This window comes from Bolinopsis microptera, chromosome 3 (genome assembly GCF_026151205.1).
Source record: "Bolinopsis microptera isolate Bmic1 chromosome 3, MBARI_Bmic_1.0, whole genome shotgun sequence".
NCBI lineage: Eukaryota > Metazoa > Ctenophora > Tentaculata > Lobata > Bolinopsidae > Bolinopsis > Bolinopsis microptera.
In genome coordinates, this window is record NC_087074.1 from 321982 (window position 1) to 347127 (window position 25146).

Below are 25146 nucleotides of genomic sequence, written 5' to 3' on the forward strand. Positions count from 1 at the left end.
CTCTGGTGATAACTCACTTGCAGGGTCTATTGAGCGGACTCTGGTGGAATAACTCACTTGCAGGGTCTATTGAGCGGACTCTGGTGGATAACTCACTTGCAGGGTCTATTGAGCAGACTCTGGTGAATAACTCACTTGCAGGGTCTATTGAGCAGACTCTGGTGGATAACTCACTTGCAGGGTCTATTGAGCAGACTCTGGTGGATAACTCACTTGCAGGGTCTATTGAGCGGACTCTGGTGGATAACTCACTTGCAGGGTCTATTGAGCAGACTCTGGTGAATAACTCACTTGCAGGGTCTATTGAGCAGACTCTGGTGGATAACTCACTTGCAGGGTCTATTGAGCAGACTCTGGTGGATAACTCACTTGCAGGGTCTATTGAGCAGACTCTGGTGGATAACTCACTTGCAGGGTCTATTGAGCGGACTCTGGTGGATAACTCACTTGCAGGGTCTATTGAGCGGACTCTGGTGAATAACTCACTTGCAGGGTCTATTGAGCGGACTCTGGTGGATAACTCACTTGCAGGGTCTATTGAGCAGACTCTGGTGAATAACTCACTTGCAGGGTCTATTGAGCAGACTCTGGTGGATAACTCACTTGCAGGGTCTATTGAGCGGACTCTGGTGGATAACTCACTTGCAGGGTCTATTGAGCGGACTCTGGTGGATAACTCACTTGCAGGGTCTATTGAGCAGACTCTGGTGAATAACTCACTTGCAGGGTCTATTGAGCAGACTCTGGTGGATAACTCACTTGCAGGGTCTATTGAGCGGACTCTGGTGGATAACTCACTTGCAGGGTCTATTGAGCAGACTCTGGTGGATAACTCACTTGCAGGGTCTATTGAGCAGACTCTGGTGGATAACTCACTTGCAGGGTCTATTGAGCGGACTCTGGTGGATAACTCACTTGCAGGGTCTATTGAGCGGACTCTGGTGGATAACTCACTTGCAGGGTCTATTGAGCGGACTCTGGTGGATAACTCACTTGCAGGGTCTATTGAGCAGACTCTGGTGGATAACTCACTTGCAGGGTCTATTGAGCAGACTCTGGTGGATAACCCACTTGCAGGGTCTATTGAGCAGACTCTGGTGAATAACTCACTTGGATAGGACTATCGACAATAAAGTTGATCTCAAACCTGTGCAACATTACCACTGTAATTAAAGACACTCATCATCTAGTTAATTTGTGGTTTTGATCAACTTGTATTGTAAATTTTATTTGTAAAATTGGTTTTAATAACCGTTTCGAAGTATTTAATTCAGTAGCTGACCTCTTTTAGAGGAGGACTCTATATTTGTTTTTCGGCTCATTCTGCGTATTTAAAGAATAATCCAAGTATTGATTATTCTTTTTTGTTTTTGGGATGGGAGTTGTTATATCCCCAAGCTATTTTAGGTATCTCTACTCGAGTTCAAATTATTCAGTGATTTTGATTTTGTGTTAATATTAACCGCTATCCGTTTTCAGTCGTTCACTCATTCTCACGCAGTTAAACAGAGACAGCCAAAACACCCTTCCAGATCACAGCGACAAAACACCCTTCCAGATCACAGCGACAAAACACCCTTCCAGATCACAGCGACAAAACACCCTTCCAGATCACAGCGACAAAACACCCTTCCAGATCACAGCGACAAAACACCCTTCCAGATCACAGCGACAAAACACCCTTCCAGATCACAGCGACAAAACACCCTTCCAGATCACAGCGACAAAACACCCTTCCAGATCACAGCGACAAAACACCCTTCCAGATCACAGCGACAAAACACCCTTCCAGATCACAGCGACAAAACACCCTTCCAGATCACAGCGACAAAACACCCTTCCAGATCACAGCGACAAAACACCCTTCCAGATCACAGCGACAAAACACCCTTCCAGATCACAGCGACAAAACACCCTTCCAGATCACAGCGACAAAACACCCTTCCAGATCACAGCGACAAAACACCCTTCCAGATCACAGCGACAAAACACCCTTCCAGATCACAGCGACAAAACACCCTTCCAGATCACAGCGACAAAACACCCTTCCAGATCACAGCGACAAAACACCCTTCCAGATCACAGCGACAAAACACCCTTCCAGATCACAGCGACAAAACACCCTTCCAGATCACAGCGACAAAACACCCTTCCAGATCACAGCGACAAAACACCCTTCCAGATCACAGCGACAAAACACCCTTCCAGATCACAGCGACGAGACACCCTTCCAGATCACAGCGACAAAACACCCTTCCAGATCACAGCGACAAAACACCCTTCCAGATCACAGCGACGAGACAGAGTTGTTTTGACGTCTTAACCCCGGAGGACAAAACAACAGTTCGAGAGAAAGCAGCTTTGTCGCGGAGCTCGGTGATTGGAGGACGGTGGTGACGAAGAAAGCACGTGATCACGGCAGTTTGTGAGCCGGGATTCTGATCGGAGGGCTCAGTACGAATTTGGATCAATCTCGATTGAGAGTACTTTGATATTATATTTTGTAAACTTCTATCCAACTGTATACTTTGTCAAACCAAAATTCAAAGTAAAATAAAGACCCACTTGAAAATAAAGACCCACTTGAAAATAGAAGCACAAAAGTACGCTTACAACACTGCAACCCAGGAATCAACTACTTAGTACTTATAGCTATCATCGCTCAATAATCGGTTTGGTATCGATGTTACATACTTTGATTCTCCGACTTTAAAGCTGACTTAAAGAAACCAAGGAATTAATATTACCTTCCTAAAATTAAATCGTTGATTTTATCACAGTACTGGCAAGCATGACCGTGCCTTTTATACATTCTATACTATTATACCCCCTTTATTGTTTTTTCATGCATTAAAGCTCATAGGAAGTCGTTCAGCAGGTTTATTTTTAGTTCAAAACATCCTAATTCGATCTCAAAGATGACAGGAATAAGAAATAGTTATGTGGAGGTTTTTAAGAAATTTGCACAAAATACGCGCCAGCACTGTTATACGAAATTTGGTTAAAAAACCCAAAATCGCCATATTCAGGTGCCTTAAAAACCATGTTAAAATTGAGTTAGAGTTCTGAAAATTTGCAGGGCGTCTAGATCTTGAACAAATTGACTGCAAAAAAAATTCAAGTTCCATGAGTATCGGGAAGTGGGTTTTCTGGAATAAATAATACTATAAGCTTGTTAACTTTAAGGGGGATTGCACTCATATCATTGCGGTCTGTTTGGCCTGCAGAGAGAGTTCATACTTTAACATACGACAATGTTATGGCGTTATGCGTGTTTTCAAATATAATAGGCGGTAGTATATATCCACCAGCGTGCGCTTTTTCGCATAGCGGGCTCTCACCAGCCCGCTGTCAAAGGGCCCGATATCTCTACAGCCCGCAAATGATATAGCCCGCTAACAAGTTACATTTAATTTGACCAGTAGCAATATAGCCCGGAGTTCTCTAAAATATTTTCATAGCACGGAGATATATATATTTTATTTTTGTGTCCGGTAGGGCTGCTCATGCAGCTCGTGAGCAGATGACATGATACATTGATTTATATCAAAGTTATTATAACACACTACATAATACACATCAGCACTATAATAATCCCTCTATTATTGATATTCATCGTCACTGACATTACATTCATTATTCGCACGGCCCAGGAATGCAGTGCCAGTATGGATCTCTTATCTCCAGCCACTATATACGACACAGCCCTTTATGATTGGCTTACATTGAACAAGTGACGTGTTACCATGGTTACAACAATTAGTGGCGACCTTTTCTAGAGTTGACTTTTATACAAGCTCCATTGTTTATTTATAAGATTATATATTAACTGTAAAACGCCCGCTGGTGGATATAATCCACATCACCTCGACCCGCGGGCGGAAAAATCGTATAGCACTCGGGCCCGATGGGCCCTCCGTGCTATACGAAAATATGTCCTCCTCGGGCTAGCGCCCTCGGGGACATATGAAATATTGCACGCGCGTGCGCGTGCAATATTTTGTTCCGCCCGCGAGTCTCCGGTGATATGTATATATATTATATACTAGTGTAACCCGGCCTTTCACTCCCGCAATTAAAGGTTGGAGTATTTACCCACTGAGTCAAAACCCGCATTAGGTATAAGTTAAACAAGGAACTGAAACTACTAGGTTCCGTACAGGCTCAACTCTGCACCCATGTCAATATGTTCATTATATGCAAGCCTCTCGATTTATAATGTTTATGCGTTGAGTGCCCTCACGTATCCAATAGTATTTAACATAATCGCATAATCAGTTCTTTCTCGTGGATAATTACCAAGTCATTATTATGCACCACATTCCATGATCATAAGGTTCGTACACCCTGTACCACGACTATTACACCTCATCACTCTTAGTCCTTGTCATACGTTGTATGACCCGCCGCGCACGAGTGCGCGGCTCCCCCTGTATCACGTAAGAACGACCGTGGGGGTTACGACGTGATACAAATCACTCCCGGCTTGAACTGCCTTCCATTTTTATTTAAATCGTTTTAGAAATTAACCCTTGTTAACTCTGCAACACACCCGCCTATTATATTTTAAAACGCGAATAACGTTGTCGTATAAAAGTATGAGCGACCGATTTCATTCTCGGTACCATTTTGCATTTGCAGACGGTTATTCAAATTAATATCATTTCCTTTTGTTTGAAAAAGAGAGACACTTTACCCTGACCCATGATTATAGGTTTTAATAAAATTTCTTTATCACTTTTTCGTTCTCTTTCTGTCAAACATTCCAGTACATTGTGCAAAAAGTTGGATATTTAAATTTGGAAGCATGTATGGATAGAGATCTGATATCGATCGTAAATACTAAAAATACTCTAGCACAATTGTAACACAATTGTAACTGCAGTTTTACAGAACTCTAGATGCTTAATGAATACACTTGCAGCCTGCAGGTACCACCCGTATTCACACTCAGAACTAAGTTTAGTCATTTTCCGATACGAGATTGGGGACGGGTTCTACTTCTATAAACAAACAAACAAGCAAACAAACAAATAGCAACATTTATTTCCAAAAGTGACTGGCAGTTTAATACTGCACAGCGCCTGAGCGCCCAAGGCTCACGCGGCGGCGTGCGACACTTGTCAGGCAAGCAGACTGGCTGTCTCTCAGTCTCAAGTAATCTTTATTCCTACTCAATTTGTCAAATGGTTAATGATAATCAACTTATCTCGCGCGGAAAGAATAAGGAACTGAAATTAGTTTTACGAACTTCCTGGCAGTAAAAATTAATAATAATATTATATCACATCCTTTCTCAGGGAATCTGGACAAGGATCAAATCAAGTAATCAATTTTTTGTTGAGCAGCAATTCTCATAAGAATTAATTAAATTGTGTCTTTTCAGCTCCTCCGGCCCTCAGCCTAGCTGATTAGCGATTGGCTGTTACCCAATCTTTGTTCTTACTCAATTTGTAAAATGGTTATCATTTCTCACGGGTATGCTGTATGCACGCAGCACGTGCACGTTTGTTCAGTTATCTTTTCTTACCCCATTTTTACGCTCTCACAAGAAGCGATTGACACACTTATTACAACATATCTCAGCTTCTGGGATATCTTGTAGTTGTAATAAGTGTAGACTTTTAAAATTAAAACCATGCCCTATCCCACTTAATTTGATGATTCTGACCATTTTCGAGCGTGCTAAATCACTCTACAGTCGATCTTCGAGATTGTTCTAAAAGGGCCCCGACAGTTGAAACCAACTTCAATCAATGTATTTTCGGACGCTGATTCCGAATCACCCCCATGACGAGATATTGGCTAAAAACTGTCTCGATCACGTGATATGACCGTGCAAGGAAGTTACTGTTAGTGTAATTTCTCGTTAGGCGGAGGCCCGATAGCAAGTGCTACGAAGTAGCGCGCGCCGGGCCAGACCATTAACAATGGTCAAGGATTTACCCATATGCTTTTGTTAAGGATTGGGTTAGGGTTAGGGTTACGTACAGTCGAGTGTAGAGTGATTAATCATCATCCGACAATTTTAATGCCCAATATGATCGCTTAGCTCCAATCAGAAGCTGAGATATTTTGAAATAAGTGTGAGTAATTGTTACTCACGAGACTGCTAATATAATAAAATCGGATTTTTGGCGATGTCTCAAAAACTAAGTCTCTTGGGCTGGACAAAAATGTCCAGCCCAAATGACCTCATAGGAAGTTTAGTGATCATCTTGATCTAGCGCACCCTTTCCATACCATACACATTTTGTTTGAGGATTCCCATTTTTGTAATCGAGCATTTCCTGGTCAAAGTGCATTTTTCGGAAAAGCACAATTTGTTTTGTTGAGAGGCTATATAATTGTAAGTCAATTATTTTTTGTGATATCAAGCTATTGTTGAGAGGCTATATAATAAGTAAATTATTTTTTGTGATATCAAGCTGAAATGTTGCACGAAGTTTATTTATATCTTGTTCAAGATGTTGTATTTTATTTTACAGACTTATTTTGACCAAAAAGTCCGTCAAGGAATATTTTTCTGAAGCAGTTTTTGATCCCCCAAAAATGTGGTAATTTAGCTGGAAAGTTAATCTTTTGGACCTCAAAGTCAAACAACAAATTTAGGCAAATTTTTTCCATTTCACCCTTTTGTAAAAAAGCAATAGTGAATGGTTACGAATGGTCAAAGAATTCTTTCTGATTTTAAAAAATTCATAAAAACGCAGCCTTTTCGGATACGATTTTATTTTTTATTTGAAAATTCAATTAATTATTATATATATAAATCAAGCGTACATTTCAGCCATGCAAAATTACAATGACATATTTTGATAAACTAATTGATAAAAGGTACTGCAATATAAGTTGCTTAATGTTTGGCCGGATGACAACTAACTAAAAGAGAAAAATAAACTTGATTACATAATAATTAATTCGGCTGAACCAACACATAGCAAGAGCCACATTAACGTTGGGGCCGATATCATTTGGGTTGGACAATTTTTGACAGTTTTGGTGTATGCCCCCTTAACTATGTTCATAGCACTAATATAAACATGCAATATGCATCTTAGGCACATTTTGGTTCATATCTGAGTTCTGTATCTCAATCAGAAGCTGAGATAATTTATAGTGGGGGTCGCGATATGGGTGCGGTAAAAAAGGGCGTGATTCCGAGAAATGCCCCAGCCCCCACTGGTGAAAACGTTTACCCGAGTAAATAGTGTTATTTAGGGTCATATAAGTCGGATTACATCGAGAAACTTAGTGTGTACACCAGATGACCAGATTATAAGCAGTCGTTAAAGTTAAACTTAAACAGTAAAATGTTTATAAAATTTAGTCCGATGATAGAAATTAAAATTGACCGAAATTAAAAAGTAGTCATATCCTGGACAATAATAAGTTTGTATTGAAATACTTTTGGGGTTTGGTAATCTGCAAATCAGGATTAACAAAGAAATTTTAGCTCACCTCCGAATCGAGGTCTTCCAGGAGCTGGTCGTAATTTAAGTCTTCTTCGGACGCGCACGCATCACTCTCCACATCCAAAGCAGCGTAACTCTGCGAAGAATGAGGGGGAATGGGGAAGAGGAAAGGGAAGGGGGAGGAGGAAGGGGAGGGGGAGGGGGAGGGGGAGGGGGGCGGGAGGGGGAGGGGGAGGGGGAGGGGGAGGGGGAGGGGGAGGGGGAGGGGGAGGGGGAGGGGGAGGGGGAGGGGGAGGGGGAGGGGGAGGGGGAGGGGGAGGGGGAGGGGGAGGGGGAGGGGGAGGGGGAGGACTGATTAACTTAGCTTCATCTTCAGGGGAATGAGTAAATAAAAGAAAATGCTGAATCAGTATTATTGTAAAAAGTTATTTATCAATCTAAAAACTTCACGAAAGAAACATAAAGTACAAAATCACCGAATAGTATTGAAAGAACAAAAATCTGAAATCTGAAGTTGAAAGTTCTAGCAGAGTCCAATGAGACTGCAGCGAGTTCTAGCAGAGTCCAATAAGACTGCAGCGAGTTCTAGCAGAGTCCAATGAGACTGCAGCGAGTTCTAGCAGAGTCCAATAAGACTGCAGCGAGTTCTAGCAAAGTCCAATAAGACTGCAGCGAGTTCTAGCAGAGTCCAATAAGACTGCAGCGAGTTCTAGCAGAGTCCAATGAGACTGCAGAGAGTTTTAGCGTCCATATTCTTGAGAAGAGCGACGATCTGGTCGAAATAGCCGTCTAGAGTGGTCTCACAGTCAGAGATGGGAAGAACAGTGCAAATCTCGGAGATGGCCTCTTTTAAGAGAGCGTCTACCTGCTGGTTCTCTAGAAGGGTTATCAGTTCCCCTGCTATCATGGTACACTCTGAGCACGTGTCTCCTACACTGCTGCTCACTTCGTAGCTGCTCACTGTCTCCTGGTTGTCTAGGTTACTGCAGGCCCCTATGTTAGCACATGTTGTGTTTGGGTTCAGGCTCTCAACGTCTGCAAGGGACTCCTTGATGATGGAGCCTATGACTGTATTACAGAAGGGTATCTGGATAACATTACAGAGAATGTCAGTAAGCTCGTCCAACATCTCGTCAGTCTCAGTGTCCTCAGCTATGTTCTGTAACTCCAGCACTCCGTCCACACAGGCCTCACAGAACACGCCCCCCTCCCACTTGGTATTCTCTAGAGCCGGACACGACCCAGCTTGTTTGCACAGGCTGGCCGGGTCGAACATGGCTATCAGGTTATTTATAATGGGATCCAAGGTACCCTCTATAATACCCTCACAGGTACCAACATCTCCTCCGATAGCAATACAGATCTCATCAATAGCTATGTGAAGAAGATCTATTGTGCTGTTAGACTTCAGTATCTGGTCCACCAGATCCATCCCATCCATACAAGCCTTACAGCCCTCCTTACCCTTTACAGGGGTCAGCTCGAAAGTGTCACTAACAGGACAAGACCCCATATTAGCACAGATATAGTCGGGTTTGACTGCCAGCTTGACACTGTCCAGTATAGAGCTGGCTAGGTAAAGGAAGACATGCTCACACTGGTCCACCCCGAACCCTACTAGTAGGCATGTCTGGTTAACAGTGATCTCTATCAGCTCCTCCACCTCCGGAGAGTTGACTGTGTTGCTGACTATCCCGAACACGTCCTGACACACAGTACACCCTATCTCAGTGGGTTTAGAGGCCAGCTGAGCAGGACACGCACCACTGTTAACACACAGAGCCTTTACATTGAACATAGGAACCAGGTTACCTAGTATCTGGTCCAGGACTGTATCCACTAGAGCTTCACAGCTAGCCGCGTCACCCGCAACAGCCATACAAGTCTCATTAACCACCACGTGCAGCAGCCCCTTCATATCTTCACTCTCAATTATCATCTTCACCATGTCCAGTCCGTCCATACAAGCAGTGCAGGCCTCCCCGTCCCTCAGAGCAAAGTCCATTGTGGTAGAGGTGCAGAGGTGGGCTTTAGAGCAGAGCATGTCCACATCAAACAGCCGGAACAGAGTGTCCACCCAGTCTTTACCGTGCTGGCTCACTGCCAGGTCACATTCCTTAGAGAAGACTGGTATCTGGCTGCACACTGCCTTAGCCAAGTTGATAACTTTACTCTTAGCCTCCTGGGTGAGCACTCTACCAGTCACTTCATCTCCTATAAAGCGGCAGACATCGCACAGCACGTTCTCTGCAGGATCCACATTTCCGGCAGCAACACTTAGCACTAAACACAGCAATACTGTTATCACCTTCATCTCACTACTGAGCTGTTATAATATTGTTAGTTCATGTATACTTCATGTAAATACGCATATAGTCAGCATTTTAACTTTTTAAATCAGGTTAAGTTAAATATTTAATTCAATAATTAATAGTCAAAAATAGAAAAAATATTTAGAAAAATGTTAATATTATAAGAATGTTACCATAGTTACATTATGAAGATCAACTAGACACGAACTACCCTTAATGAGCCTGCTCCCACTATTTCAATTTCAACTGTTAAAATATCGGTACAGTGGCTGGGTGGTCTAGTGGTACAGTGGTACAGTGGCTGGGTGGTACAGTGGCTGAGTGGCCTAGTGGTACAGTGGCTGGGTGTCCTAGTGGTACAGTGGCTGGGTGGTCTAGTGGTACAGTGGCTGGGTGGTCTAGTGGTACAGTGGCTGGGTGGCCTAGTGGTACAGTGGCTGGGTGTCCTAGTGGTACAGTGGCTGGGTGTCCTAGTGGTACAGTGGCTGGGTGTCCTAGTGGTACAGTGGCTGGGTGGCCTAGTGGTACAGTGGCTGGGTGTCCTAGTGGTACAGTGGCTGGGTGTCCTAGTGGTACAGTGGCTGGGTGGTCTAGTGGTACAGTGGCTGGGTGGTCTAGTGGTACAGTGGCTGGGTGGCCTAGTGGTACAGTGGCTGGGTGTCCTAGTGGTACAGTGGCTGGGTGTCCTAGTGGTACAGTGGCTGGGTGTCCTAGTGGTACAGTGGCTGGGTGGCCTAGTGGTACAGTGGCTGGGTGTCCTAGTGGTACAGTGGCTGGGTGTCCTAGTGGTACAGTGGCTGGGTGGTCTAGTGGTACAGTGGCTGGGTGTCCTAGTGGTACAGTGGCTGGGTGGCCTAGTGGTACAGTGGCTGGGTGGCCTAGTGGTACAGTTGCTGGGTGGCCTAGTGGTACAGTGGCTGGGTGTCCTAGTGGTACAGTGGCTGGGTGGCCTAGTGGTACAGTGGCTGGGTGTCCTAGTGGTACAGTGGCTGGGTGGCCTAGTGGTACAGTGGCTGGGTGTCCTAGTGGTACAGTGGCTGGGTGTCCTAGTGGTACAGTGGCTGGGTGTCCTAGTGGTACAGTGGCTGGGTGTCCTAGTGGTACAGTGGCTGGGTGTCCTAATGGTACAGTGGCTGGGTGTCCTAGTGGTACAGTGGCTGGGTGGCCTAGTGGTACAGTGGCTGGGTGGCCTAGTGGTACAGTGGTACAGTGGCTGGGTGGACTAGTGGTACAGTGGCTGGGTGTCCTAGTGGTACAGTGGCTGGGTGTCCTAGTGGTACAGTGGCTGGGTGGCCTAGTGGTACAGTGGCTGGGTGTCCTAGTGGTACAGTGGCTGGGTGGCCTAGTGGTACAGTGGCTGGGTGTCCTAGTGGTACAGTGGCTGGGTGTACTAGTGGTACTGTGGCTGGGTGTCCTAGTGGTACAGTGGCTGGGTGGCCTAGTGGTACTGTGGCTGGGTGGCCTAGTGGTAGAGTGGCTGGGTGGCCTAGTGGTACAGTGGCTGGGTGGCCTAGTGGTACAGTGGCTGGGTGGCTGGGTGGCCTAGTGGTACAGTGGCTGGGTGGCCTAGTGGTACAGTGGCTGGGTGGCCTAGTGGTACTGTGGCTGGGTGGCCTAGTGGTAGAGTGGCTGGGTGGCCTAGTGGTACAGTGGCTGGGTGGGCTAGTGGTACAGTGGCTGGGTGGCCTAGTGGTACAGTGGCTGGGTGTCCTAGTGGTACAGTGGCTGGGTGTCCTAGTGGTACAGTGGCTGGGTGGCTGGGTGGCCTAGTGGTACAGTGGCTGGGTGTCCTAGTGGTACAGTGGCTGGGTGGCCTAGTGGTACAGTGGCTGGGTGTCCTAGTGGTACTGTGGCTGGGTGTCCTAGTGGTACAGTGGCTGGGTGTCCTAGTGGTACAGTGGCTGGGTAGCTGGGTGGCCTAGTGGTACAGTGGCTGGGTGGTCTAGTGGTACAGTGGCTGGGTGGTCTAGTGGTACAGTGGCTGGGTGTCCTAGTGGTACAGTGGCTGGGTGTCCTAGTGGTACAGTGGCTGGGTGGCCTAGTGGTACAGTGGCTGGGTGGCCTAGTGGTACAGTGGCTGATTGGCCTAGTGGTACAGTGGCTGGGTGGCCTAGTGGTACAGTGGCTGGGTAGCTGGGTGGCCTAGTGGTACAGTGGCTGGGTGGCCTAGTGGTACAGTGGCTGGGTGGCTGGGTGGCCTAGTAGTACAGTGGCTGGGTTGTGGTACTGCGAAGCTGTAACAAAACCACATGTAGGAAATGAGGGAAGGTAACACAAACAACACAGCAGCATTTTATTTGAGTATCTGGACCAGTAAGAGCACTGACTCTAGGTACCAGTAAAGTAAGTAAAGTAAGAGCACGACACAAACCTGTCACATGGTCCCGATAACACGCTGACCTGACTAAAGGACCCAGATAACACAAACTGAATTAGACATGCTTGCAGTCTGATGTTCCTATCAGATTACTGTAACCACCTGAGTCACCAGAAGCAAAGCTTATCAGCAAATTCAGCAGTCAGCACCCTATCATGTGAGTTAAAACAGTTATTACATCTAGTACCTAGAGTCAGGTACTAGTCTCTCATTGACCTGACTCTAGGTACTAGTCTCTCATTGACCTGACTCTAGGTACTAATCTCTCAGTGACCTGACTCTAGGTACTAGTCTCTCATTGACCTGACTCTAGGTACTAGTCTCTCATTGACCTGACTCTAGGTACTAGTCTCTCAGTGACCTGACTCTAGGTACTAGTCCCTCATTGACCTGACTCTAGGTACTAGTCTCTCAGTGACCTGACTCTAGGTACTAATCTCTCATTGACCTGACTCCAGGTACTAGTCTCTCATTGACCTGACTCTAGGTACTAGTCTCTCATTGACCTGACTCTAGGTACTAGTCTCTCATTGACCTGACTCTAGGTACTAGTCTCTCATTGACCTGACTCTAGGTACTAGTCTCTCATTGACCTGACTCTAGGTACTAGTCTCTCAGTGACCTGACTCTAGGTACTAGTCCCTCATTGACCTGACTCTAGGTACTAGTCCCTCATTGACCTGACCCTAGGTACTAGTCTCTCATTGACCTGACTCTAGGTACTAGTCTCTCATTGACCTGACTCTAGGTACTAGTCTCTCATTGACCTGACTCTAGGTACTAGTCTCTCATTGACCTGACTCTAGGAACTAATATCTCATTGACCTGACTCTAGGTACTAGTCTCTCATTGACCTGACTCTAGGTACTAGTCTCTCATTGACCTGACTCTAGGTACTAGTCTCTCATTGACCTGACTCTAGGTACTAGTCTCTCATTGACCTGACTCTAGGTACTGGTCTCTCATTGACCTGACTCTAGGTACTAGTCTCTCATTGACCTGACTCTAGGTACTGGTCTCTCATTGACCTGACTCTAGGTACTAGTCTCTCATTGACCTGACTCTAGGTACTGGTCTCTCATTGACCTGACTCTAGGTACTAGTCTCTCATTGACCTGACTCTAGGTACTGGTCTCTCATTGACCTGACTCTAGGTACTGGTCTCTCATTGACCTGACTCTAGGTACTAGTCTCTCATTGACCTGACTCTAAGTACTAGACTCTCATTGACCTGACTCTAGGTACTAGTCTCTCATTGACCTGACTCTAGGTACTAGTCTCTCAGTGACCTGACTCTAGGTACTGGTCTCTCATTGACCTGACTCTAGGTACTGGTCTCTCATTGACCTGACTCTAGGTACTAGTCTCTCATTGACCTGACTCTAGGTACTAGTCTCTCATTGACCTGACTCTAGGTACTAGTCTCTCATTGACCTGACTCTAGGTACTGGTCTCTCAGTGACCTGACTCTAGGTACTAGTCTCTCATTGACCTGACTCTAGGTACTAGTCCCTCATTGACCTGACTCTAGGTACTGGTCTCTCATTGACCTGACTCTAGGTACTAGTCTCTCATTGATCTGACTCTAGGTACTAGTCTCTCATTGACCTGACTCTAGGTACTGGTCTCTCATTGACCTGACTCTAGGTACTGGTCTCTCATTGACCTGACTCTAGGTACTAGTCTCTCATTGACCTGACTCTAGGTACTAGTCTCTCATTGACCTGACTCTAGGTACTAGTCTCTCATTGACCTGACTCTAGGTACTAGTCCCTCATTGACCTGACTCTAGGTACTAGTCTCTCATTGACCTGACTCTAGGTACTAGTAGTAGTCTCTCATTGACCTGACTCTAGGTACTAGTCTCTCATTGACCTGACTCTAGGTACTAGTCTCTCATTGACCTGACTCTAGGTACTAGTCTCTCATTGACCTGACTCTAGGTACTAGTCTCTCATTGACCTGACTCTAGGTACTAGTCTCTCATTGACCTTACTCTAGGTACTAGTCTCTCATTGACCTGACTCTAGGTACTAGTCTCTCATTGACCTGACTCTAGGTACTAGTCTCTCATTGACCTGACTCTAGGTACTAGTCTCTCATTGACCTGACTCTAGGTACTAGTCTCTCATTGACCTGACTCTAGGTACTAGTCTCTCATTGACCTGACTCTAGGTACTAGTCTCTCATTGACCTGACTCTAGGTACTAGTCTCTCATTGACCTGACTCTAGGTACTAGTCTCTCATTGACCTGACTCTAGGTACTAGTCTCTCATTGACCTGACTCTAGGTACTAGTCTCTCATTGACCTGACTCTAGGTACTAGTCTCTCATTGACCTGACTCTAGGTACTAGTCTCTCATTGACCTGACTCTAGGTACTAGTCTCTCATTGACCTGACTCTAGGTACTAGTCTCTCATTGACCTGACTCTAGGTACTAGTCTCTCATTGACCTGACTCTAGGTACTAGTCTCTCATTGACCTGACTCTAGGTACTAGTCTCTCATTGACCTGACTCTAGGTACTAGTCTCTCATTGACCTGACTCTAGGTACTAGTCTCTCATTGACCTGACTCTAGGTACTAGTCTCTCATTGACCTGACTCTAGGTACTAGTCTCTCATTGACCTGACTCTAGGTACTAGTCTCTCATTGACCTGACTCTAGGTACTAGTCTCTCATTGACCTGACTCTAGGTACTAGTCTCTCATTGACCTGACTCTAGGTACTGGTCTCTCATTGACCTGACTCTAGGTACTAGTCTCTCATTGACCTGACTCTAGGTACTAGTCTCTCATTGACCTGACTCTAGGTACTAGTCTCTCATTGACCTGACTCTAGGTACTAGTCTCTCATTGACCTGACTCTAGGTACTAGTCTCTCATTGACCTGACTCTAGGTACTAGTCTCTCATTGACCTGACTCTAGGTACTAGTCTCTCATTGACCTGACTCTAGGTACTAGTCTCTCATTGACCTGACTCTAGGTACTAGTCTCTCATTGACCTGACTCTAGGTACTAGTCTCTCAGTGACCTGACTCTAGGTACTGGTCTCTCATTGACCTTACTGTGGTAACTAGGTCTCTCATTGACCTGACTCTAGGTACTAGTCTATGGTAACTGGTGGTAACTGGTGGTAACTGGTGGTAACTGGTGGTAACTGGTGGTAACTGGTGGTAACTGGTGGTAACTGGTGGTAACTGGTGGTAACTGGTGGTAACTGGTGGTAACTGGTGGTATAAACTGGTGGTAAAGTTATATTGTATAGTTATTACTTTTATAATGATATAACTGAATTGATGTTTTGTCGTTATTTTGATGGTAAATTGAACAATATAAAACTATAAGTTCTCTTGAAACTAAATACACGTGTCGTGTATATAAGTATATACATATGTAGTCTCTTACCTTCTGTACATTGAGAACATGGTTGAATATCTGTAACCAGGGGCAGCAACAATTCACACAGGTCATATTGTTTCGAGGAACAATGAACGATAAGTCAATGAACTAGTACAATGCAAGATCAAAAGAGAAAGACGCACAATAATATAATAATAATACTATTTCTTTCCCCGGTATAAAGTCAAAGTCAGGATTCTGTTAAGCGGTCGACACACGAGGGAACATAGTACTATAGTACATATTAATACATAGTTAACTATTTTAGATGTACTGTAGATAACCAATGAGGACATGTGGTACAGTTGCCATGACAACTGCAGGTCACGAGACAGGTCATCCACCAATTAGAGCCTTTCTGCACGGCGGGGGGGGTCACGGCGCGGATAGTAGTGCTCTAGGTTTATATAAATTGATTTGGAATCTGTGCTAGTCTACAGTCTTGTTTTGTATTATTTCGTGCTTTAAACAAAGTACATATTAAGATCCTGAAACCACCCCCCTCCTCCCCCCACCCCCTCCCCCCCTCCCTACGTGACGAATTATCACTGTGTAATAAAGAAAAATTCGCTAATATTGATGCCAAAAATTATTTAAATCAACAACACGTAAAAATATAAACGAAAAGGAACCTAAAATTAAATATTTTTGGCCTGTTAGTCCATAACATGATGTAGTTAAATGTAATGATGCTCTCAGTGGCCCTCTCAGTGGCGCCCCCCCGCCACTGGGCCCTAGCTAAAGTTACAGTCCACTCTGAGTAGGTTGAAGAAGGCCCTAGCTAAAGTTACAGTCCACTCTGAGTAGGTTGAAGAAGGCCTAGCTAAAGTTACAGTCCACTCTGAGTAGGTTGAAGAAGGCCCTAGCTAAAGTTACAGTCCACTCTGAGTAGGTTGAAGAAGGCCTAGCTAAAGTTACAGTCCACTCTGAGTAGGTTGAAGAAGGCCTAGCTAAAGTTACAGTCCACTCTGAATAGGTTGAAGAAGGCCCTAGCTAAAGTTACAGTCCACTCTGAGTAGGTTGAAGAAGGCCCTAGCTAAAGTTACAGTCCACTCTGAGTAGGTTGAAGAAGGCCCTAGCTAAAGTTACAGTCCACTCTGAGTAGGTTGAAGAAGGCCCTAGCTAAAGTTACAGTCCACTCTGAGTAGGTTGAAGAAGGCCCTAGCTAAAGTTACAGTCCACTCTGAGTAGGTTGAAGAAGGCCCTAGCTAAAGTTACAGTCCACTCTGAGTAGGTTGAAGAAGGCCCTAGCTAAAGTTACAGTCCACTCTGAGTAGGTTGAAGAAGGCCCTAGCTAAAGTTACAGTCCACTCTGAGTAGGTTGAAGAAGGCCCTAGCTAAAGTTACAGTCCACTCTGAGTAGGTTGAAGAAGGCCCTAGCTAAAGTTACAGTCCACTCTGAGTAGGTTGAAGAAGGCCCTAGCTAAAGTTACAGTCCACTCTGAGTAGGTTGAAGAAGGCCCTAGCTAAAGTTACAGTCCACTCTGAGTAGGTTGAAGAAGGCCCTAGCTAAAGTTACAGTCCACTCTGAGTAGGTTGAAGAAGGCCCTAGCTAAAGTTACAGTCCACTCTGAGTAGGTTGAAGAAGGCCTAGCTAAAGTTACAGTCCACTCTGAGTAGGTTGAAGAAGGCCTAGCTAAAGTTACAGTCCACTCTGAGTAGGTTGAAGAAGGCCCTAGCTAAAGTTACAGTCCACTCTGAGTAGGTTGAAGAAGGCCTAGCTAAAGTTACAGTCCACTCTGAGTAGGTTGAAGAAGGCCTAGCTAAAGTTACAGTCCACTCTGAGTAGGTTGAAGAAGGCCCTAGCTAAAGTTACAGTCCACTCTGAGTAGGTTGAAGAAGGCCCTAGCTAAAGTTACAGTCCACTCTGAGTAGGTTGAAGAAGGCCCTAGCTAAAGTTACAGTCCACTCTGAGTAGGTTGAAGAAGGCCCTAGCTAAAGTTACAGTCCACTCTGAGTAGGTTGAAGAAGGCCCTAGCTAAAGTTACAGTCCACTCTGAGTAGGTTGAAGAAGGCCCTAGCTAAAGTTACAGTCCACTCTGAGTAGGTTGAAGAAGGCCCTAGCTAAAGTTACAGTCCACTCTGAGTAGGTTGAAGAAGGCCCTAGCTAAAGTTACAGTCCACTCTGAGTAGGTTGAAGAAGGCCCTAGCTAAAGTTACAGTCCACTCTGAGTAGGTTGAAGAAGGCCCTAGCTAAAGTTACAGTCCACTCTGAGTAGGTTGAAGAAGGCCCTAGCTAAAGTTACAGTCCACTCTGAGTAGGTTGAAGAAGGCCCTAGCTAAAGTTACAGTCCACTCTGAGTAGGTTGAAGAAGGCCCTAGCTAAAGTTACAGTCCACTCTGAGTAGGTTGAAGAAGGCCCTAGCTAAAGTTACAGTCCACTCTGAGTAGGTTGAAGAAGGCCTAGCTAAAGTTACAGTCCACTCTGAGTAGGTTGAAGAAGGCCCTAGCTAAAGTTACAGTCCACTCTGAGTAGGTTGAAGAAGGCCCTAGCTAAAGTTACAGTCCACTCTGAGTAGGTTGAAGAAGGCCCTAGCTAAAGTTACAGTCCACTCTGAGTAGGTTGAAGAAGGCCCTAGCTAAAGTTACAGTCCACTCTGAGTAGGTTGAAGAAGGCCCTAGCTAAAGTTACAGTCCACTCTGAGTAGGTTGAAGAAGGCCTAGCTAAAGTTACAGTCCACTCTGAGTAGGTTGAAGAAGGCCCTAGCTAAAGTTACAGTCCACTCTGAGTAGGTTGAAGAAGGCCCTAGCTAAAGTTACAGTCCACTCTGAGTAGGTTGAAGAAGGCCCTAGCTAAAGTTACAGTCCACTCTGAGTAGGTTGAAGAAGGCCCTAGCTAAAGTTACAGTCCACTCTGAGTAGGTTGAAGAAGGCCCTAGCTAAAGTTACAGTCCACTCTGAGTAGGTTGAAGAAGGCCCTAGCTAAAGTTACAGTCCACTCTGAGTAGGTTGAAGAAGGCCCTAGCTAAAGTTACAGTCCACTCTGAGTAGGTTGAAGAAGGCCCTAGCTAAAGTTACAGTCCACTCTGAGTAGGTTGAAGAAGGCCCTAGCTAAAGTTACAGTCCACTCTGAGTAGGTTGAAGAAGGCCCTAGCTAAAGTTACAGTCCACTCTGAGTAGGTTGAAGAAGGCCCTAGCTAAAGTTACAGTCCACTCTGAGTAGGTTGAAGAAGGCCCTAGCTAAAGTTACAGTCCACTCTGAGTAGGTTGAAGAAGGCCCTAGCTAAAGTTACAGTCCACTCTGAGTAGGTTGAAGAAGGCCCTAGCTAAAGTTACAGTCCACTCTGAGTAGGTTGAAGAAGGCCCTAGCTAAAGTTACAGTCCACTCTGAGTAGGTTGAAGAAGGCCCTAGCTAAAGTTACAGTCCACTCTGAGTAGGTTGAAGAAGGCCCTAGCTAAAGTTACAGTCCACTCTGAGTAGGTTGAAGAAGGCCTAGCTAAAGTTACAGTCCACTCTGAGTAGGTTGAAGAAGGCCCTAGCTAAAGTTACAGTCCACTCTGAGTAGGTTGAAGAAGGCCCTAGCTAAAGTTACAGTCCACTCTGAGTAGGTTGAAGAAGGCCCTAGCTAAAGTTACAGTCCACTCTGAGTAGGTTGAAGAAGGCCCTAGCTAAAGTTACAGTCCACTCTGAGTAGGTTGAAGAAGGCCCTAGCTAAAGTTACAGTCCACTCTGAGTAGGTTGAAGAAGGCCCTAGCTAAAGTTACAGTCCACTCTGAGTAGGTTGAAGAAGGCCCTAGCTAAAGTTACAGTCCACTCTGAGTAGGTTGAAGAAGGCCCTAGCTAAAGTTACAGTCCACTCTGAGTAGGTTGAAGAAGGCCCTAGCTAAAGTTACAGTCCACTCTGAGTAGGTTGAAGAAGGCCCTAGCTAAAGTTACAGTCCACTCTGAGTAGGTTGAAGAAGGCCCTAGCTAAAGTTACAGTCCACTCTGAGTAGGTTGAAGAAGGCCTAGCTAAAGTTACAGTCCACTCTGAGTAGGTTGAAGAAGGCCCTAGCTAAAGTTACAGTCCACTCTGAGTAGGTTGAAGAAGGCCCTAGCTAAAGTTACAGTCCACTCTGAGTAGGTTGAAGAAGGCCCTAGCTAAAGTTACAGTCCACTCTGAGTAGGTTGAAGAAGGCCCTAGCTAAAGTTACAGTCCACTCTGAGTAGGTTGAAGAAGGCCCTAGCTAAAGTTACAGTCCACTCTGAGTAGGTTGAAGAAGGCCCTAGCTAAAGTTACAGTCCACTCTGAGTAGGTTGAAGAAGGCCCTAGCTAAAGTTACAGTCCACTCTGAGTAGGTTGAAGAAGGCCCTAGCTAAAGTTACAGTCCACTCTGAGTAGGTTGAAGAAGGCCTAGCTAAAGTTACAGTCCACTCTGAGTAGGTTGAAGAAGGCCCTAGCTAAAGTTACAGTCCACTCTGAGTAGGTTGAAGAAGGCCCTAGCTAAAGTTACAGTCCACTCTGAGTAGGTTGAAGAAGGCCCTAGCTAAAGTTACAGTCCACTCTGAGTAGGTTGAAGAAGGCCCTAGCTAAAGTTACAGTCCACTCTGAGTAGGTTGAAGAAGGCCCTAGCTAAAGTTACAGTCCACTCTGAGTAGGTTGAAGAAGACCCTAGCTAAAGTTACAGTCCACTCTGAGTAGGTTGAAGAAGACCCTAGCTAAAGTTACAGTCCACTCTGAGTAGGTTGAAGAAGGCCCTAGCTAAAGTTACAGTCCACTCTGAGTAGGTTGAAGAAGGCCCTAGCTAAAGTTACAGTCCACTCTGAGTAGGTTGAAGAAGGCCTAGCTAAAGTTACAGTCCACTCTGAGTAGGTTGAAGAAGGCCCTAGCTAAAGTTACAGTCCACTCTGAGTAGGTTGAAGAAGGCCCTAGCTAAAGTTACAGTCCACTCTGAGTAGGTTGAAGAAGGCCCTAGCTAAAGTTACAGTCCACTCTGAGTAGGTTGAAGAAGGCCCTAGCTAAAGTTACAGTCCACTCTGAGTAGGTTGAAGAAGGCCCTAGCTAAAGTTACAGTCCACTCTGAGTAGGTTGAAGAAGGCCCAGTCACAGAAAGTGTCACCGCTAAGATTCTCCATAGTGATGACCACCAGTATCATAGTCAGATATTTGTCTACAGTCTTCTTACACTGAGGGCCTCTCCTCAGCAAATCACACAAACCTTTCAGAACCCTCTCCACTACCCTCTCTAGGGTGGGGTCCTTGAGAGTCCTGATAACCAGATCTGCCCCTTTAGCGCACACTGCACATGCGCGGTTAACTGGAGTGGTGTGAGAGCCCCTACAAGCTCCCAATACTACACACTGGTGTACAGGGTCTAATTCTAGCACAGCTCTACTTAAAGAGTTTAGCAGCTCCTCCAGGTAGTTCACACAGTCGAATATAGGCACCATGTCACAAACTTCACCTACTACCACAGAGATCAGGTCCTGGGTCTCAGTGTCCTGATACAATACTTGTAGTTCAGAGAGAGCACTGGTACATAGGCCACACTCGTGAGAGGGAACACTCAGAGAGGGACTGCTCAGAGAGGGGCTGCTCAGAGAGGGACTCACTAACAGAAACACCATGACCCACTGCATCATCCTACAAAATATATTTAATAAAAATTATCAATTTTCTTTAGCTCTAAATTAAGAATCTTCAACTTTACATACATGTTACATGTTACATGTTCAACGCCTGTTTTTTATAGTTCTGTTCTACATATCAATTTAGTAAGGAAGTATTTTTTATTCACGACACAGTCCACAAGGAACTGGTATTGAAATTGCAATTTGTTAACAAATAATAATTAAGAAGATTAAAAGTTACACTCAATCACAAATCAAAAATACAAAATACAAAATCTGAAACTTCACGTCGTGTTTTCTAAAAATATCAAAACTCGATTTGATTAAATTTTATGGAACTAATCGTCATTAATCATTTTATTATACTCTAGTAGCAGGGTGTAGTTAATCATTTCATAATCTAAAAAGGTGCTCAATCGTATGAAATTATCCTACTGAAATACAAATTGTGTATTATCATAAGGAATAGTTCTAGCAGAGTCCAATAAGACTGCAGCGAGTTCTAGAAGAGTCCAACGAGACTGCAGAGAGTTCTAGCAGAGTCCAATAAGACTGCAGAGAGTTCTAGCAGAGTCCAATAAGACTGCAGAGAGTTCTAGCAGAGTCCAATGAGACTGCAGAGAGTTCTAGCAGAGTCCAACGAGACTGCAGAGAGTTCTAGCAGAGTCCAATAAGACTGCAGCGAGTTCTAGCCGAGTCCAACGAGACTGCAGAGAGTTCTAGCAGAGTCCAATAAGACTGCAGAGAGTTCTAGCAGAGTCCAATAAGACTGCAGAGAGTTCTAGCAGAGTCCAATGAGACTGCAGAGAGTTCTAGCAGAGTCCAACGAGACTGCAGAGAGTTCTAGCAGAGTCCAATAAGACTGCAGCGAGTTCTAGCAGAGTCCAATAAGACTGCAGAGAGTTCTAGCAGAGTCCAATAAGACTGCAGAGAGTTCTAGCAGAGTCCAATGAGACTGCAGCGAGTTCTAGCAGAGTCCAATAAGACTGCAGCGAGTTCTAGCAGAGTCCAATAAGACTGCAGAGAGTTCTAGCAGAGTCCAATAAGACTGCAGAGAGTTCTAGCAGAGTCCAATAAGACTGCAGAGAGTTCTAGCAGAGTCCAATAAGACTGCAGAGAGTTCTAGCCGAGTCCAACGAGACTGCAGAGAGTTGTAGCAGAGTCCAATAAGACTGCAGAGAGTTCTAGCAGAGTCCAATAAGACTGCAGAGAGTTCTAGTAGAGTCCAATGAGACTGCAGCGAGTTCTAGCAGAGTCCAATAAGACTGCAGCGAGTTCTAGCAGAGTCCAATAAGACTGCAGAGAGTTCTAGCAGAGTCCAATAAGACTGCAGAGAGTTCTAGCGTCCAGATTTTTGAGAAGAGCGACGAGCTGGTCGAAATAGCCGTCTAGAGTGGTCTCACAGTCAGAGATGGGAAGAACAGTACAAATCTCGGAGATGGCCTCTTTTAAGAGAGCGTCTACCTGCTGGTTCTCTAGAAGGGTTATCAGCTCCCCTGCTATCATGGTACACTCTGAGCACGTGTCTCCTACACTGCTGCTCACTTCGTAGCTGCTCACTGTCTCCTGGTTGTCTAGGTTACTGCTGCTAACTTGGTAGCTGCTCACTGTCTCCTGGTTGGAGCTGCACAGGCCAGCGTAGCCACATACAGTTTTACCGTCCATCCCTGAGATGAGTGTTTCTATGGTGACCATGTAGCTGTGTAGAGTCTCCTTGCAGTCCGGTATGGGCAGGATAGAACACGCCTCGTCCAGCACTGCTTCTATCTGCTGCTGCACAGTCGGGTCCTGTAGCTCCTTTATAACAAGGTCAGCTATCTCAGCACACTCTGAGCACACATCCCCCACTCCTACTACTGATCCTGGACAAGCATCCAGAGCCACACATGTCCCCTCTACGTCTAGGTTCTGTGCTTTAACCAGGGTCCCCTCGAGGAGCTTGGTGATGAGTGAGTTACAGAAAGGAATAGAAATCAGCTCACAGATAACGGGAGCTAGGTCTTTGTTAATGGCGATTGTTTCCGGGTCATTAGCGGCTTTCTTCACTTCTCCTAGCAGGTCCTGACAGCCAGCACAGAGGGGTGAGTCGTCCCCGACTAAAGAGGTCACTGCTTGTGGGGCGGGACAAGCCCCGATCTGCTTGCAGATAGCATCAGGATTGAACATGGGAATTAGTTTGTCAAGGAACTGATCTATTGCGGTGTCCGCGATAACCTCGCAAAAGGCTACGGTCGTTAGGCCACATATCTCGTGTACTGCAATGTGTATCAGATCCAGCGTATCCTTGGAGGTCAGGATAGTCTGAACCACATCCATACCATCAGTACAAGCCTTGCAGCCCTCCTCGTCCTGGAGACCCTTCCTTATTACCTGGAATAGCTCTGTACTTTCTATGAGGTCCCTAACTTGTTGAGAGCAGAGTCCTATCTTCGAGCAGAGTTGCTGCACATCAATCGAGCCTACAAGCAGGTCGAGATAGAAGTGTCCGTACTCCTTGACCAGTGCACTACACTCATTAGAAACGAAGGGGAGCTCACTACACACCTTCTCAGTAGCAGCCACTACCTCGTCTATTGTAGCGTTAGTTAGCACTCTCTTCACCACCTCATCCCCCAGGAACTCACAGAACTCGCACTGTATGGAGTCTTGAAGAGGGGCCATGGTAGTAGCGCACACAGCAAGTTGAGAGCAGGCAGTGCCAGGATCCAGAGCCTCAACCACACTCTCTAACTGGGACAACTCACTATCTACCCAGTTATCACAGTCCTGTATGGGCACATTGGCGCACACTACCTTCTTCAACACGCCCAGCAGATCTTTAGTGTCCTTGTCGTCCATTATAACCTTGAGTTCGGACACAGCTGCTTTACAAAGCGTACACTTAGCTGGGTCTATGATCTGCACAGCTACTGAGCTGACTCCCAGCACTAATAGTGCTCCAATTAGTACTCCTCTCATCATTACCAGCTACACTAGGAGATAGGGTGTTAGTTAAAACAATTAGTACTCCTCTCATCATTACCAGCTACACTAGGAGATAGGGTGTTAGTTAAAACAATTAGTACTCCTCTCATCATTACCAGCTACACTAGGAGATAGGGTGTTAGTTAAAACAATTAGTACTCCTCTCATCATTACCAGCTACGCTAGGAGATAGGGTGTTAGTTAAAACAATTAGTACTCCTCTCATCATTACCAGCTACACTAGGAGATAGGGTGTTAGTTAAAACAATTAGTACTCCTCTCATCATTACCAGCTACGCTAGGAGATAGGGTGTTAGTTAAAACAATTAGTACTCCTCTCATCATTACCAGCTACACTAGGAGATAGGGTGTTAGTTAAAACAATTAGTACTCCTCTCATCATTACCAGCTACACTAGGAGATAGGGTGTTAGTTAAAACAATTAGTACTCCTCTCATCATTACCAGCTACACTAGGAGATAGGGTGTTAGTTAAAACAATTAGTACTCCTCTCATCATTACCAGCTACACTAGGAGATAGGGTGTTAGTTAAAACAATTAGTACTCCTCTCATCATTACCAGCTACACTAGGAGATAGGGTGTTAGTTAAAACAATTAGTACTCCTCTCATCATTACCAGCTACACTAGGAGATAGGGTGTTAGTTAAAACAATTAGTACTCCTCTCATCATTACCAGCTACACTAGGAGATAGGGTGTTAGTTAAAACAATTAGTACTCCTCTCATCATTACCAGCTACACTAGGAGATAGGGTGTTAGTTAAAACAATTAGTACTCCTCTCATCATTACCAGCTACACTAGGAGATAGGGTGTTAGTTAAAACAATTAGTACTCCTCTCATCATTACCAGCTACACTAGGAGATAGGGTGTTAGTTAAAACAATTAGTACTCCTCTCATCATTACCAGCTACACTAGGAGATAGGGTGTTAGTTAAAACAATTAGTACTCCTCTCATCATTACCAGCTACACTAGGAGATAGGGTGTTAGTTAAAACAATTAGTACTCCTCTCATCATTACCAGCTACACTAGGAGATAGGGTGTTAGTTAAAACAATTAGTACTCCTCTCATCATTACCAGCTACACTAGGAGATAGGGT

At 45.1% G+C, this 25146-nt stretch overlaps 4 protein-coding genes across 4 annotated transcripts in view; 1 reads left to right on the top strand and 3 right to left on the bottom strand.

The window, feature by feature from the left end:
- The window catches only part of LOC134812315 (uncharacterized), a 63419-nt gene extending 47659 nt beyond the window's left edge, over positions 1-15760 (bottom strand). The window contains exons 1-2 of the mRNA XM_063819696.1: positions 15514-15760; positions 7462-7551 (exon numbers count right to left, since the gene is read on the bottom strand). Coding sequence (XP_063675766.1) covers positions 7462-7551; positions 15514-15579 — 156 coding nt within the window. The 5' untranslated portion in view covers positions 15580-15760. The remainder of the gene's footprint in view (positions 1-7461; positions 7552-15513) is intronic.
- LOC134812318 (peptidyl-prolyl cis-trans isomerase FKBP3-like) overlaps positions 1-25146 on the top strand; it is a 106863-nt gene that overhangs the window by 38661 nt on the left and 43056 nt on the right. The window lies entirely within an intron of this gene.
- LOC134813058 (prosaposin-like) lies at positions 7818-9737 on the bottom strand. The gene has a single exon (XM_063820735.1). It carries the CDS (start codon positions 9727-9729, stop codon positions 8125-8127), a length of 1605 nt encoding a protein of 534 aa, XP_063676805.1. The 5' UTR covers positions 9730-9737; the 3' UTR covers positions 7818-8124.
- Positions 22272-25146, bottom strand: part of LOC134812317 (uncharacterized) — a 36111-nt gene continuing 33236 nt past the window's right edge. Inside the window, exon 2 of the mRNA XM_063819698.1 lies at positions 22272-24030. Within this exon, the coding sequence (XP_063675768.1) occupies positions 22367-24019 (1653 nt within the window). The 5' untranslated portion in view covers positions 24020-24030 and the 3' untranslated portion in view covers positions 22272-22366. The remainder of the gene's footprint in view (positions 24031-25146) is intronic.